This window comes from Narcine bancroftii, unplaced genomic scaffold, assembly GCF_036971445.1.
Source record: "Narcine bancroftii isolate sNarBan1 unplaced genomic scaffold, sNarBan1.hap1 Scaffold_613, whole genome shotgun sequence".
Lineage (NCBI taxonomy): Eukaryota > Metazoa > Chordata > Chondrichthyes > Torpediniformes > Narcinidae > Narcine > Narcine bancroftii.
Genome location: NW_027212141.1, coordinates 13640 through 30049, shown reverse-complemented (window position 1 = coordinate 30049; position 16410 = coordinate 13640). Strand labels below are relative to the sequence as shown.

The 16410-nt window shown below is 60.8% G+C and overlaps 2 protein-coding genes across 2 annotated transcripts; one reads left to right on the top strand and one right to left on the bottom strand.

Moving 5' to 3' along the window:
* Positions 1 to 2530: 2530 nt before the first annotated feature.
* Positions 2531 to 11450, bottom strand: LOC138751024 (potassium/sodium hyperpolarization-activated cyclic nucleotide-gated channel 4-like). The gene is made up of 6 exons (XM_069913124.1): positions 11304 to 11450; positions 10339 to 10557; positions 9720 to 9866; positions 6607 to 6847; positions 5458 to 5622; positions 2531 to 3516 (listed from the first exon to the last, which is right to left on the bottom strand). The coding sequence occupies exons 1-6, from the start codon at positions 11448 to 11450 to the stop codon at positions 2681 to 2683; spliced, it is 1755 nt and encodes a 584-aa protein (XP_069769225.1). The 3' UTR covers positions 2531 to 2680.
* A 3671-nt stretch (positions 11451 to 15121) lies between these two features.
* LOC138751023 (uncharacterized) lies at positions 15122 to 16021 on the top strand. The gene has a single exon (XM_069913123.1). The coding sequence runs from the start codon at positions 15122 to 15124 to the stop codon at positions 16019 to 16021; it is 900 nt and encodes a 299-aa protein (XP_069769224.1).
* Positions 16022 to 16410: the final 389 nt, after the last annotated feature.

Here is a 16410-nt window from a genome sequence, read left to right as displayed (position 1 = left end):
TGTGTCTTTGAGCCTGTATGTGTCCACCTGTATACACATGTACACCTGTGCAAGATTGTGCCTGTACATGTCCACCAGTATACATGAATGTGCCTGTGCAAGTGTCTGTCTGCCTGTATGTATCCACCTATATACATGTGCGCGCCTGTGCAAGTATGTCTGTACATGTCCACCAGTATACATGAATGTGCCTGTGCAAGGGTGCCTGTCTGCCTGTATGTGTCCACTTGTAAACACATGTGTACCTGTGCATGTGTGGATGTCTGTACATGTTTACCAGTGCAAGGGTGTCTGTCTGTTTGTAAGTGCCCACCTGTGTACGTGTTTACCTGTGCAAGTGTGTCTGTCCGTGTCCACCTGTATACATGAATGTACCTGTGCAAGGGCATCTGCCTATGCCTGTATGTGTCCACCTGTACATGTCCACTTGTGTACATGTTTACCTGCTCAAGGGTGTCTGTCTGCTTGTACGTGTCCACCTGTGCAAGTGTGTCTGTCCTTGTGCACCTGTATACATGAATGTGCCTGTGCAAGAGTGTCTGTCTGCCTGTATGTATCCACCTATATACATGTGTGCGCCTGTGCAAGTATGTCTGTACATGTCCACCAGTATACATGAATGTGCCTGTGCAAGGGTGTCTGTCTGCCTGTATTTGTCCACTTGTACACATGTGTGTACCTGTGCATGTGTGGAAGGGTGTCTGTACATGTTTACCAGTGCAAGGGTGTCTGTTTGTTTGTAAGTGCCCACCTGTGTACGTGTTTACCTGTGCAAGTGTGTCTATCCGTGCCCACCTGTATACATGAATGTACCTGTGCAAGGGTGTCTGCCTATTCCTGTATGTGTCCACCTGTACATGTCCACTTGTGTACATGTTTACCTGCTCAAGGGTGTCTGTCTGCTTGTACATGTCCACCTGTGCAAGTGTGTCTGTCCTTGTCCACCTGTATACATGAATGTACCTGTGCAAGGGTGTCTGCCTGTGCCTGTATGTGTCCACCTGTATACATTGTGTGCACCTGTGCGTGTGTGGAAGGGTGCCTGTGTGCCTGTATGTGTCCACTTGTATACATGTGCATACCTGTACACCTATGCAAGGGTGTCTGTCTGTGTGTCTGTACATGCCCACCTGTATACATGTGTACTGTGCAAAGGTATCTGTGTACCTGTATGTGTCCACCTGTATACATGTGTGTACCTGTGCAAGTGTGTCTGTCTGTGTGCCATACGTGTCCACCTGTATACATGTGTGTACCTTTGTGTCTGTCTGTGTGCCATACGTGTCCACCTGTATACATGAATATACCTATGCAAGGGTGTCTCTCTGCCTATATGTGTCCACCTATGTACATGCGCATACCTGTTCAACTGTGTATGTCCATGTTCACCTGTGTACATTAATGTACCTGTGCAAGGGTGTCTGCCTGTGCCTGTATGTGTCCACCTGTGTACATGTACGTTTGTGCCGGTCTATCCATGCGCCTGCATGACTGTGTGTATTGCCACGGGCAGGTTCCCTCGTGAGTTCCCCAACCTCTGTTCTGCCTTGTCGTTGCACCCTGCGGTCTCACCATCGACTGATCCCCATATCCCAACCTCCCTCAATGTCACACCACCCCCCCACCCCACCCCACCCCAGCACTGACCCTTTAGCAGCCCAGGCACAAATTCGCTCTGCTGAACGGATGACTCCTGTTGGAACCTCGCCCCAGTTGGCAGCTCAGCGTCGAACCAGAGTCAGTGGGGGCGGAATTGTTTCGGGAGGTGTCAGACCCTGCCGCAGAGGATGAAACAGTGGTGGGGGTGGGGAGGGTGGTTTTTTGCAGGCGGGACACATGTTACACTCAACAAACTACACAATCACTGAATACAGTCAACGGCACGGTGTACAACACGCCACGCGCACACACAGTCACTCACCCTCCTGCCACCCCCAGGAGGGCAGCAGGGGATGTTGACAGGGAACGGGATCCTACCCTTCACTGTCCTGTCCCAGGAGCGGGGGTGGGGCTCTAGACAGCCAAGGCCACCCCTCCTCGCTCCCCTCTGCCTGAGGGATCCTCACTGACTGCTACCAGACACCGTCCAGACATTGAACGTATGCAGAGGGAGTTCCTCACCCCACACTCCAGCTCTATCCCTCCTTCCCCTCCCAATCCTCCCTCGTGGCGCTAACTCTATCCCTCCTCTCTCCTTTATTGCTCTATCCCCCTCTCTCCACTTCTTTTCTCTCCTTTATCTCTCCCTCTCTCTCCCCTCTATCCTCCTCCCTTTATAGCTTTGTCTCCTCTTCTCTATCCCACCCTCTCTATTCCTCCTTTCATGACCCTACCTCCCTCTATCTATCTCCCTTTCTCTCATCCCTCCTCTATCCGTACCTTCTTTCTGTTCATCCTCCCCTCTCTGTACCTCAATCCCTCTCTTCCCCTTTCTATCCCTCCTGTCTTTCCTCCTCTCTATACCTTTTTTCTTTCCCTCTCTCCTACCTCCTCTTTCCCCTATCCTTTCTCCTACCTCTAAATTTCCCCCTCTCCTCCTCTCCTCCAGGAGAGAGCTCCTGCCTTCATCCCACCTCCCCCCCTTTCCTCTCCTCCATCTCCAGTAAGGAGGCCAGATCCTGGGACCCGTGTACGAGATGTGTGGGTGGGTGGGTGGGTCTCCGCTGCCGGAGCTCCCTGCCTACATGTTGGATGGCAGCTTAGGGATCTCTGCATCGGGCTCCGCACTGAAGGTGACTGACCCCTTGCGAGCCGGGCCTGGCTCCTTGGCAGCGGAGGGGCTGCGGGAGCGTGGGACAGAGGCCCGGCCCAGCAAAGCAGAGACAGATGAGGAGGAGAGCTGGGCGATGTTCCCCGCTGACTTGCGAGCAAGGGGAGGGGGTCCCCTGTCAGTGGGGAGTGAGGCCTTGTGAGGCAGGGCGGGCTGTGAGGCGGACAGTGGCCTGGCACCCTGGCTCAGGCCTCTGCCTCCAGCCCTGTGGCCCACGGGCTGCCCGTGCCCAGCCGTGCCAGCCTGCCCCTGCCCAGAGACGCCCGCCACCCTGGACAGGCTGTAGTGGAAGGTCTTGGCAGAGAGTGGACTGCTGCCTGCCTGCTGCAGCAGGGAGGCTGAGCCTGAGGTGGGTGGCTGTGCCCGGGTCTTGGGCAGGCCCGAAGCCAGCTCGGGGCCAGGCGAACCCGCCAGGGAGGCAGAGGCCTGTGGCGGCCCTTTCCTGGCCTGTGGGGCAGGAGGCAGGAAGATGGCAGTGGGCAGGTTGTGCTGGTGGGTGAGGGCAATGGCCACTGAGGTGGTGGCAGCCGCGGTCTGCAGCGGGGCATGCACCAATGGTGCCCAGATCAGAGGCTTGCCCCGCAGCTCCTGTGCGGCACTCAGCAGCTGCTGTTGCTCCTGCATGGTGTGCGCCATGTCGCGGTCATGCTTGACGATCTGCTGAATAATTTCGTTGTCCCGCAGGTTGATGGAACCCGAGTTGGAGCCCTCGGTCCCCTTGCGCAGCAGCACCGAGTTCTTCTTGCCTGCGGGAAGACAGCAAGGGAGAGCTTCAGTGCTTCAGTGTCCCGTGGCAGAAATGCCAGGGAGACAAATAGATCCATGGAAGAGGAAGGAACGGAATTTAACGTTGACAAGTGTGAAATGTTGCATTTTGGAAAGACAAACCAAGAAAGGACATACATACTAAATGGTCGGGCACTGAGGAGTGTGGTAGGTCAGAGAGATCTGGGAATAGTTCCCTGAAAGTGGCATCACAGGTAGATAGGATTGTAAAGAGAACTTTGGCATATTGGCCTTCATAAATCAAAGTACTGAGTACAGGAGTTGGGATGTTAAGGTAAGGTTGTATAAGCCATTGGTGAGGCCAAATTTGGAGTACTCTGTACAATTTTGGTCACCTAACTACAGGAAAGATAGAAAGAGTGTAGAGAGGATTTACTAGGATGTTGTCTGGACTTCAAAAACTGAGTTACAGGGAAAGGTTAAACAGGTTAGGATTTATTCCCTGGAACGTAGAAGAATGAGGGGAGATTTGACAGAGCTATTTAAAACTATGGATGCAGTGTTTTTCCACTGAGGGTGGGTGAGATACAAATCAGAGGATGTGGATTAAGGGTGAAAGGGGAAAAGTTTAGGGGGAATATTGGGGGGGGAAATTTCTTTACATAGAGAGTGGTGGGGGTGTGGAATGAGCTGCCAGGTGAAGTGGTGAATGTGGCACAATTTTAACATTTCAGAAGAATTTGGACAGGTACATGGATGGAAGGGGATTGGAGGGATATGGACTGGTTGTGGGTCAGGGGGACTGGGCAGAATAGTTAGCCTCAGATGAGAAGGGTCGAAGGGGCCTGTTTCTGTACTGTGGTATTCTATGGGACAGGGAAAGTTGCTCGTGGTGTTCCACAGGGGTCAGAATGGGGGCTGCTTCTTTTTATTTAAATGTTCACCTTTTTTTGACATACAACACGGGAACAGGTCCTTCCTGCCAATGAGGCCATGTCGCTCAATTACAACCCCCATCCGGTTCTGAAGGGTGGAAGGAAACCCAAGCAGAGACAGAGAGAACATACAAACTCCTTACGGATAGCGCAAGATTTGAACCTGTGTCGCCGGTGCTGTAATTCTGGGCCTGAGCCTTTCTTCCAAGGTATGAACCAAAAGCAGGCAGGCGCCTGAATAAAAATGCAGGGCATGGAAGAAACGGCAGGGGGAGGAGCACAGTCCAGCAGACAAAAGGCCATAAATGGACAAGAGTAGGAGGGCTGGAGGGGAATTAATTGGGGGAAGGTGGTAGATCTGGGAATGCAGCACTGGTGGAAAGGAGACAGAGGGATGGGGAAGGGGAGGATGGGGGGGGCTAACAGAAACAAAAGAAGTTGATGTTAATGCCATCCAGTTCGAGGGCGCCCAGACAGAATATGCCCCTATAGACAGCACTGGATGATTTAGAATCAACTATTCTCAGTGGGGGGCCTGGTAACACAGCACATTTGGAGGGTGGGGGGGCACAGACTGAAATCATAAAATGTTTCTTATGGCTTTTATGTAGTCTGGGTTGGGCCCATGGGGCAATGTGGTCCTGGGTCTGGGTAGGGCCCATGGGGTGGTGTGGCCCTGGGTCTGGGTAGGGCCCAAGGGGCGGTGTGGCTCTTGGTCTAGGTAGGGCCCGTGGGGCGGTGTGGCCCTGGGTCTGTGTTGGGCCTGTGGGGTGGTGTGGCCCTGGGTCTGTGTCGGGCCTGTGGGGCAGTGGTCCTGGGTCTGTGTAGGGCCTGTGGGGATGTGTGGCCCTAGGTCTGTGTAGGGTCCGTGGGGTGGTGTGGCCCTAAGTCTGTGTAGGGCCCGTGGGGTGGTGTGGCACTGGGTCTGTGTTGGGCCTGTGGGGCAGTGCGCCCTGCATCAGGGACGTGCTGAGGAAGCCACATGTACTGGCTCTGGGAGGAGAGAGACTCACTGACCATTCCTACCTATCCTGTTGAGTCGGTCCATAGCCACGGTCTCGAAGGCTCGCCTCATCATGGGGTATTCCTCCAGGACCTCGTTGAAGTGATCCACAGACAGGGAGTAGAGCCTACAGTAGGTGTCCGCACGCACACTAGCTGTTCTCCGACCTCGTGTCAGCAGGCAAATCTCTGGGGCAGGGAACGAGGGCTGAGCATCACAAGTCTCCCACCATCACATTCTCCCCACCCTCTCCGGGGAGGGCGTCCCTCCGCTCCATGCACTGCCCCACATCAAATCAAATCGACAATAGTCTCCCTCCTTCCCTCTCCCTTCTTCCTCCATCCCTTCCTCCCTCCCTCTCACTATCTCTCTCCCTGCTTTCTCGGTCTTACTCTCTCCCTCCTCTTCTCCTTTCTCCCTCTACCTTCACTCTCACTCCCTCCTTCTTTCACTCCACCTTCCTCTCTTCACTGTCTCTCCCTCCTTTCTCTCTACTCCTCCCTTCACTCTCACCCTCCCACTCTCACCCCACCCCTCTCTCCCTCGTTCTTTCTCCCTCTTCCATATCTTCTTTCCTGATTGTCAGACACCCCTCTCCTCTTTCTCTCTCCTCTTTCTCTCTCCTCTTTCTCTCTCCTCTTTCTCTCTCCTCTTTCTCTCTCCTCTTTCTCTCTCCTCTTTCTCTCTCCTCTTTCTCTCTCCTCTTTCTCTCTCCTCTTTCTCTCTCCTCTTTCTCTCTCCTCTTTCTCTCTCCTCTTTCTCTCTCCTCTTTCTCTCTCCTCTTTCTCTCTCCTCTTTCTCTCTCCTCTTTCTCTCTCCTCTTTCTCTCTCCTCTTTCTCTCTCCTCTTTCTCTCTCCTCTTTCTCTCTCCTCTTTCTCTCTCCTCTTTCTCTCTCCTCTTTCTCTCTCCTCTTTCTTTCTCCCTTGCCATTCTCTATGACTGTCTCTTTCCTCTCTCTGACGACTGATTTGATTACCATTAATAGCCACTGATCTCGGCTGCCCTGATGACCAAGCCCAACCCTGGTTAAACCTAATCCTGTAAATTCCCACTCAGATGACCCTGGTGGGGGGGGGGGGGGGGGGGGGGAGGATCTTTTTCTAACCGGGGGATGGGGCGGATTGCGCTGAAGGTCGGGCGTGGGGAGTGGGGTGGGGCTGCCTGCAGCTACCTCCGAAGTAGGAGCCGTCGGACAGTTTGGTCTCCTTGCTGCCCTTGGTGAGGATGCTAACCACTCCGTGCTGTATGAAGTACATCTTCTTGCCGACGGTGCCCTCCCGCACCACGTAGTCAGCCGGCTGGAACACCTCAAAGCGTAGCTTCGTCAACATGGCCGTCACAAAGTTGGGGTCAGCGTTGGCAAACAGTGGCATGGTGGCAACCAGGTTGCGGCAGTTAAAGTTCACGATCTCCTGGGGGCAAGAGAGTCACAGGTCACACGGCTGCTCAAGGTGGGTGGGGGGGTGGGGGCTGCTATTGGTCCATTGGGCATGGACACGGGGTGGCCATTGGTCAATCAGACATGGACATGGGGGAGTTGCCATTGGCCATTCGGGGACTGACATGGAGGGCTGCCATTGGTCAATCAGAGATGGACATGGGGGCTGCCATTGGTCAACCAGTCAATAAAACAGGGGACTGCCACTGGTCAGTCGGGGATTGACATGGGGGGCTATTATTGATCAGTCTGGCACAGACACAGGGGATACCATTGGTCAATCAGGCAATGACACAAGGGGCAGTTATTGGTCAGTCGGACACGGACACAGGTGGCTGCCACTGGTCACTTGGGTACAGGCATAGGAGCTGCCATTGGTCAGCTGGGAACTGACATAAGGGACTGCTATTGGTCAGTTGAGCACAAATATGGGGGACTGCCAATGGTCAGGGGGTGAGGAGAGGTACAGGTTGTGTCAGCCCTGAGTGGAGAAGGGAGTACAGGTGTGCCAGCCCTGGGAGGAAGGGGGGGTATGAGATGTACCAGCCCTGGGGGGTTACGAGGGTGTGCCATTCCCTGGAAGGAGGGGTATGAGGAGGGGAATGGGGGTGTGCTGGTCCTGGGGATGGAGTACAGGGAGTGAGGTGAGAAACAGGGGGTGAAGAGGGGTACAGGGTAGGTGCGGAGGTGTACGAGGGGTTGAGGAGATGTACGGGGGGTTGAGGAGGTGTACGGGGGGTTGAGGAGGTGTACGGGGGGTTGAGGAGGTGTACGGGGGGTTGAGGAGGTGAACGGGGGGTTGAGGAGGTGTATGGGGAGGTGAGGAGGTGTACGGGGGTGAGGAGGTGTACGGGGGTGAGGAGGTGTACGGGGGGGGTGAGGAGGTGTACGGGGGTGAGGAGGTGTACGGGGGGTGAGGAGGTGTACGGGGGGGTGAGGAGGTGTACGGGGGGTGAGGAGGTGTACGGGGGTGAGGAGGTGTACAGGGGGGTGAGGAGGAGTGAGGGGGTGAGGAGATGTGAGGGGGTGTGGGGGGTGAGCAGGGGTATGGGGGTGAGGAGGGGTATGGGATGAGGAGGGGTACGGGGGTGAGGAGGGGTATGGGGGGTGAGGAGGGGTTACGGGGGTGAGGAGGGGTATCGGGGGTGAGGAGGGGTATCGGGGGTGAGGAGAGGTTACGGGGGGTGAGGAGGGGTACGGGGGTGAGGAGGTTTACGGGGGGTGAGGAGGTGAGGAGGAGTGAGGGGGTGAGGAGGAGTGAGGGGGTGAAGAGGGGTACGGGGGTGAGGAGGGGTACGGGGGTGAGGAGGGGTACGGGGGTGAGGAGGGGTACGGGGGTGAGGAGGGGTACGGGGGGTGAGGAGGGGTACGGGGGTGAGGAGGGATACGGGGGGTGAGGAGGGTACGGGGGTGAGGAGGGGTACGGGGTGAGGAGGGGTACGGGGGGTGAGGAGGGGTATGGGGGTGAGGATGGGTACGGGGGTTAGGAGGGGTATGGGGGTGAGGAGGGGTACGGAGGTGAGGAGGGGTACGGGGGTGAGGAGGGGTACGGAGGTGAGGAGGGGTACGGGGTGAGGATGGGTACAGGGGGTGAGGAGGGGTACAGGGGTGAGGAGGGGGGGTGAGGAGGGGTACGGGGGTGAGGAGGGGTAAGGGAGTGAGGAGGGGTATGGGAGTGATGAGGGGTACGGGGGTGAGGAGGGGTGGTGAGGGGGTGAGGAGGGGTACGGGGGTGAGGAGGGGTACGGGGAGTGAGGAGGGGTATGGGGGTGAGGAGGTGTACGGGGGTGAGGATGGGTACGGGGGGTGAGGAGGGGTACGGGGGGTGAGGAGGGGTACGGGGGTGAGGAGGGGTACGGGGGTGAGGAGGGGTACGGGGAGGTGAGGAGGGGTACGGGGGATGAGGGGTACGGGGGGTGAGGAGGGGTTACGGGGGTGAGGAGGGGGGGTGAGGAGGGATACAGGGGTGAGGAGGGGTATGGGAGTGAGGAGGGGTATGGTAGTGAGGAGGGGTACGGGGGTGAGGAGGGGTGGTGAGGGGGTGAGGAGGGGTACGGGGGGTGAGGAGGGGTACGGGGGGTGAGGAGGGGTATGGGGGTGAGGAGGTGTACGGGGGTGAGGAGGTGTGAGGGGGTGAGGAGGGGTTTGGGGGGTGAGGGGTACAGGGTGAGGAGGTGTGAGGGGGTGAGGAGGGGTATGGGGGTGAGGAGGGGGGGTGAGGAGGGGTACGGGGGTGAGGAGGGATACGGGGGTGAGGAGGGGTATGGGAGTGAGGAGGGGTACGGGAGTGAGGAGGGGTACGGGGGTGAGGAGGGGTACGAGGGTGAGGAGGGGTACGGGGGGGTGAGGAGGGGTACGGGGGGTGAGGAGGGGTACGGGGGTGAGGAGGTGTACGGGGGTGAGGAGGTGTACGGGGGTGAGGAGGTGTACGGGGGTGAGGATGGGTACGGGGTGAGGAGGTATACGGGGGTGAGGAGGTGTGAGGGGGTGAGGAGGGGTATGGGGCGGTGAGGAGGGGTACGGGGTGAGGAGGGGTACGGGCGTGAGGAGGGGTACAGGGGGTGAGGAGGTGTGAGGGGGTGAGGAGGGGTATGGGGCGGTGAGGAGGGGTACGGGGTGAGGAGAGGTACGGGCGTGAGGAGGGGTACGGGGGGTGAGGAGGGGTACGGGGGTGAGGAGGGGTACGGGGGTGAGGAGGGGTACGGGGGTGATGAGGGGTACGGGGGTGATGAGGGGTACGGGGGTGAGGAGGGGTACGGGGGTGAGGAGGGGTACATGGTGTGACATCCCCGGGTGGGTTGGAATGGCATACGGGGATGGGGTGGGTATTAGCCCCATCCACTCACCTCGCGCAACGGCACGCTCAGTTCCCCCAGAATGTTCTCCTCATCGAACATCTTGCCCTGGTACCGATGCTCGTAATACTCGTGGATCCTTTGCCTCATGTCAGCTGGCAGCTTGTGGAACGACATGTACTGCTCCACTTGCTTGTACTGCCGAGAGACACCGAGAGAACCCATCACTGCCATTCCCCTTGGGCCAGTGGCTAGGGTTGACCACATGGTTACCGGGATAACCCCATGGGACCTGGCCTGTCCCGACGGTCTCTTTTCTTCCCAGTCTGCCCCACATCTACCCTTCACCTATCCATCTCCCCCTCCCCCTCTCCCCATCTATCCATTTCCCCTTCCCCGCACCCATCCACCCCTCCCCTCTCCTATCCATCCTCCCTTCCTCTCACCTATCCACCCACCTCACCTATCCATCTCCCCCTCACCCTTTCCCCATCTATAGATCTCCCCTTCCCCTCACCTACCCTCCCCCTTCCCTCCCCTATCCATCCTCTCAGCATCCACCCCCTCACCTATCCATCCCCCTTCCCCCCACCTATCCATCTACCCCTCTACCCTCACCTAGCCATCTACCCAGCCACTTCCCCCTGACCAAGCCCCCTGGTTTGCCCACCTTCTCCTGGTACTGCCTGCGAGACGAGTCAAGGGACTGGATGAGGGCAGTGGCATGCCCGATGAACATGGCGTAGCAGGTGGCACCCACGATCATACTGAGCATGGTGAGCCAGACATCGGTCATCCCCCGGGGCGCCTGCTGCCCATAGCCAATGCACAGCATGTGGCTCATGGCCTTGAAGAGCGCGTGTGAGTACTGTTTCCCCCACGAGTCATTCTGTCGGGGCAGAGGAGAGTGTCAGGTCGCAGCCCCTGGAGCCAGCCCCCCATTCATCCTGTCAACTGGGAATGGCCCCTCCCGGTTCCCACTGACCCTCCCCCATCCACCCTGGGAATGTCCACAGCCAGTGCCCAGACCCTCCCCTATCCACCCCAGGATGTCCCTGCCGGTGCCCACTGACCACCACCACCCCCATCCACTCCTTGAATGTCCACAGCCAATACACAGACCCTCCCCCCATCCATCCCGGGATGTCCCTGCCAGTGCCCACTGACCACCTCCACCCCCATCCACTCCTTGAATGTCCACAGCCAATACCCAGATCCTCCCCCATCCATCCCGGATGTCCCTGCCGGTGCCCACTGACCACCTCCACCCCCATCCACTCCTTGAATGTCCACAGCCAATACCCAGACCCTCCCCCCATCCATCCCGAGATGTCCCTGCCGTTGCCCACTGACCACCACCACCCCCATCCACTCCTTGAATGTCCACAGCCAATACCCACACCCTCCCCCCATCCATCCCGGGATGTCCCTGCCAGTGCCCACTGACCACCTCCACCCCCATCCACTCCTTGAATGTCCACAGCCAATACCCAGACCCTCCCCCCATCCATCCCGGGATGTCCCTGCCAGTGCCCACTGACCACCTCCACCCCCATCCACTCCTTGAATGTCCACAGCCAATACCCACACCCTCCCCCCATCCATCCCGGGATGTCCCTGCCAGTGCCCACTGACCAACTCCACCCCCATCCACTCCTTGAATGTCCACAGCCAATACCCAGACCCTCCCCCCATCCATCCCGGGATGTCCCTGTCGGTGCCCACTGACCACCATCCACCCCGGGATGTCCCTGCCAGTGCCCAGACCATCCCGCCATCCATCCCGGGATGTCCCTGTCGGTGCCCACTGACCACCATCCACCCCGGGATGTCCCTGCCAGTGCCCAGACCATCCCGCCATCCACCCCGGGATGTCCCTGCCAGTGCCCAGACCCTCCCCCATCAATTCCGGGATGTCCCTGTCGGTGCCCACTGACCACCATCCACCCCGGGAATGTCCCCAGCCAGTGCCCAGACCCTCCCCCATCTACCCCGGGATGTCCCCAGCCAGTGCCCAGACCCTCCCCCATCCACCCGGGAATGACCCCAGCCAGTGCCCAGACCCTCCCCCATCCACCCCGGGAATGTCCCCTGCCAGTGCCCAGACCCTCCCCCATCCTCCCCGGGAATGTCCCAGCCGGTGCCCAGACCCTCCCCCATCCATTCCGGGATATCCCTGTCGGTGTCCACTGACCACCATCCACCCCGGGATGTCCCAGCCTGTGCCCAGACCCTCCCCCATCCACCCGGGAATGTCCCTGCCAGTGCCCAGACCCTCCCCCATCCACCCCGGGAATGTCCCAGCCGGTGCCCAGACCCTCCCCCATCCACCCCGGGAATGTCCCAGCCAGTGCCCAGACCCTCTCCCATCCACCCCGGGAATGTCCCTGCCAGTGCCCAGACCCTCCCCCATCCACCCCTGGAATGTCCAAGCCGGTGCCCAGACCCTCCCCCATCCATTCCGGGATGTCCCTGTCGGTGTCCACTGACCACCATCCACCCCGGGATGTCCCAGCCAGTGCCCAGACCCTCCCCCATCCACCCCGGGAATGTCCCAGCCGGTGCCCAGACCCTCCCCCATCCATTCCGGGATGTCCCTGTCGGTGTCCACTGACCACCATCCACCCCGGGAATGTCCCAGCCAGTGCCCAGAGCCTCCCCCATCCACCCCGGGATGTCCCTGCCAGTGCCAAGACCCTCCCCCCATCCATTCCGGGATGTCCCTGTCGGTGCCCACTGACCACCATCCACCCCGGAAATGTCCCCAGCCAGTGCCCAGACCCTCCCCCATCCACCCCGGGAATGTCCCAGCCAGTGCCCAGACCCTCCCCCATTCACCCCGGGATGTCCCTGCCAGTGCCCAGACCTTCCCCCCATCCATTCCGGGATGTCCCTGTCGGTGCCCACTGACCACCATCCACCCCGGGAATGTCCCCAGCCAGTGACCAGACCCTCCCCCATCCAGCCCGGGAATGTCCCCACCCAGTGCCTAGACCCTCCCCCATCCACCCCGGGAATGTCCCCAGCCAGTGCCCAGACCCTCCCCCATCCACCCCGGGAATGTCCCCTGCCAGTGCCCAGACCCTCCCCGGGAATGTCACAGCCGGTGCCCAGACCCTCCCCCATCCATTCCGGGATATCCCTGTCGGTGTCCACTGACCACCATCCACCCAGGGATGTCCCAGCCAGTGCCCAGACCCTCCCCCATCCACCCCGGGAATGTCCCAGCTGGTGCCCAGACCCTCCCCCATCCATTCCGGGATGTCCCTCTCGGTGTCCACTGACCACCATCCACCCCGGGAATGTCCCTAGCCAGTGCCCAGACCCTCCCCCCATCCATTCCGGGATGTCCCTGTCGGTGCCCACTGACCACCATCCACCCCGGGAATGTTCCCAGCCAGTGCCCAGACCCTCCCCCATCCACCCCGGGAATGTCCCAGCCAGTGCCCAGACCCTCCCCCATCCACCCAGGATGTCCCTGCCAGTGCCCAGACCCTCCCCCCATCCATTCCGGGATGTTCCTGTCAGTGCCCACTGACCACCATCCACCCCGGGAATGTCCCCAGCCATTGCCAGGCCCTCCCCCATCCACCCCGGGAATGTCCCCAGCCAGTGACCAGACCCTCCCCCATCCACCCCGGGAATGTCCCCAGCCAGTGCCCAGACCCTCCCCCATCCACCCCGGGAATGTCCCAGCCAGTGCCCAGACCCTCCCCCATCAACCCCGGGATGTCCCTGCCAGTGCCCAGACCCTCCCCCCATCCATTCCGGGATGTCGCTGTCGGTGCCCACTGACCACCATCCACCCCGGGAATGTCCCCAGCCAGTGCCCAGACCCTCCCCCATCCACCCCGGGAATGTCCCCAGCCAGTGCCCAGACCCTCCCCCATCCACCCCAGGAATGTCCCCAGCCAGTGCCCAGACCCTCCCCCATCCACCCCGGGAATGTCCCCAGCCAGTCCAGACCCTACCACATCCACCCCGGGAGGTCCCCTGCCAGTGCCCAGACCCTCTCCGACCACCCCGGGAATGTCCCAGCCAGTGCCCAGACCCTCCCCCATCCACCCCGGGAATGTCCCCAGCCAGTGCCCAGACCCTCCCCCATCCACCCCGGGAATGTCCCAGCCAGTGCCCAGACCCTCCCCCATCCACCCCAGGATGTCCTGCCAGTGCCCAGACCCTCCTCCCATCCATTCTGGGATGTTCCTGTCAGTGCCCACTGACCACCATCCACCCCGGGAATGTCCCAGCCATTGCCAGGCCCTCCCCATCCACCCCGGGAATGTCCCAGCCAGTGACCAGACCCTCCCCATCCACCCCGGGAATGTCCCCAGCCAGTGCCCAGACCTCCCCATCCACCCCGGGAATGTCCCAGCCAGTGCCCAGACCCTCCCCCATTCACCCCGGGAATGTCCCAGCCAGTGCCCAGACCCTCCCCCATCAACCCCGGGATGTCCCTGCCAGTGCCCAGACCTCCCCCATCCATTCCGGATGTCCCTGTTGGTGCCCACTGACCACCATCCACCCCGGGAATGTCCCCAGCCAGTGCCCAGACCCTCCCCCATCCACCCGGAATGTCCCCAGCCAGTGCCCAGACCCTCCCCCATCCCACCCGGGAATGTCCCCAGCCAGTGCCCAGACCCTCCCCATCCACCCGGAATGTCCCCAGCAGTCCCAGACCCTACCACATCCACCCGGGAGGTCCCTGCCAGTGCCCAGACCCTCTCCCTACCACCCCGGGAATGTCCCCAGCCAGTGCCCAGACCCTCCCCCATCCACCCGGGAATGTCCCCTGCCAGTGCCCAGACCCTCCCCCATCCTCCCGGAATGTCCCAGCCGGTGCCCAGACCCTCCCCCATCCATTCCGGGATATCCTGTCGGTGTCCACTGACCACCATCCACCCCGGGATGTCCCAGCCAGTGCCCAGACCCTCCCCCATCCACCCCGGGAATGTCCCAGCCGGTGCCCAGACCCTCCCCCATCCACCCCGGAATGTCCCAGCCAGTGCCCAGACCCTCTCCCATCCACCCCGGGAATGTCCCTGCCAGTGCCCAGACCCTCCCCCATCCACCCCGGGAATGTCCCAGCCGGTGCCCAGACCCTCCCCCATCCATTCCGGGATGTCCCTGTCGGTGTCCACTGACCACCATCCACCCCGGGATGTCCCAGCCAGTGCCCAGACCCTCCCCCATCCACCCCGGGAATGTCCCAGCCGGTGCCCAGACCCTCCCCCATCCATTCCGGGATGTCCCTGTCGTGTCCACTGACCACCATCCACCCCGGGAATGTCCCCAGCCAGTGCCCACCTCCTCCATCCACCCCGGGAATGTCCCAGCCAGTGCCCAGAGCCTCCCCCATCCACCCCGGGATGTCCCTGCCAGTGCCAAGACCCTCCCCCCATCCATTCCGGGATGTCCCTGTCGGTGCCCACTGACCACCATCCACCCCGGAAATGTCCCCAGCCAGTGCCCAGACCCTCCCCCATCCACCCCGGGAATGTCCCAGCCAGTGCCCAGACCCTCCCCCATTCACCCCGGGATGTCCCTGCCAGTGCCCAGACCTTCCCCCCATCCATTCCGGGATGTCCCTGTCGGTGCCCACTGACCACCATCCACCCCGGGAATGTCCCCAGCCAGTGACCAGACCCTCCCCCATCCAGCCCGGGAATGTCCCCACCCAGTGCCTAGACCCTCCCCCATCCACCCCGGGAATGTCCCCAGCCAGTGCCCAGACCCTCCCCCATCCACCCCGGGAATGTCCCCTGCCAGTGCCCAGACGCTCCCCGGGAATGTCACAGCCGGTGCCCAGACCCTCCCCCATCCATTCCGGGATATCCCTGTTGGTGTCCACTGACCACCATCCACCCAGGGATGTCCCAGCCAGTGCCCAGACCCTCCCCCATCCACCCCGGGAATGTCCCAGCTGGTGCCCAGACCCTCCCCCATCCATTCCGGGATGTCCCTCTCGGTGTCCACTGACCACCATCCACCCCGGGAATGTCCCTAGCCAGTGCCCAGACCCTCCCCCATCCACCCCGGGATGTCCCTGCCAGTGCCCAGACCCTCCCCCCATCCATTCCGCGATGTCCCTGTCGGTGCCCACTGACCACCATCCACCCCGGGAATGTCCCCAGCCAGTGCCCAGACCCTCCCCCATCCACCCCGGGAATGTCCCAGCCAGTGCCCAGACCCTCCCCCATCCACCCCAGGATGTCCCTGCCAGTGCCCAGACCCTCCCCCCATCCATTCCGGGATGTTCCTGTCAGTGCCCACTGACCACCATCCACCCCGGGAATGTCCCCAGCCATTGCCAGGCCCTCCCCCATCCACCCGGGAATGTCCCCAGCCAGTGACCAGACCCTCCCCCATCCACCCCGGGAATGTCCCCAGCCAGTGCCCAGACCCTCCCCCATCCACCCCGGGAATGTCCCCAGCCAGTGCCCAGACCCTCCCCCATCCACCCCGGGAATGTCCCAGCCAGTGCCCAGACCCTCCCCCATCAACCCCGGGATGTCCCTGCCAGTGCCCAGACCCTCCCCCCATCCATTCCGGGATGTCCCTGTCGGTGCCCACTGACCACCATCCACCCCGGGAATGTCCCCAGCCAGTGCCCAGACGCTCCCCCATCCACCCCGGGAATGTCCCCAGCCAGTGCCCAGACCCTCCCCCATCCACCCCGGGAATGTCCCCAGCCAGTGCCCAGACCCTCCCCCATCCACCCCGGGAATGTCCCCAGCCAGTC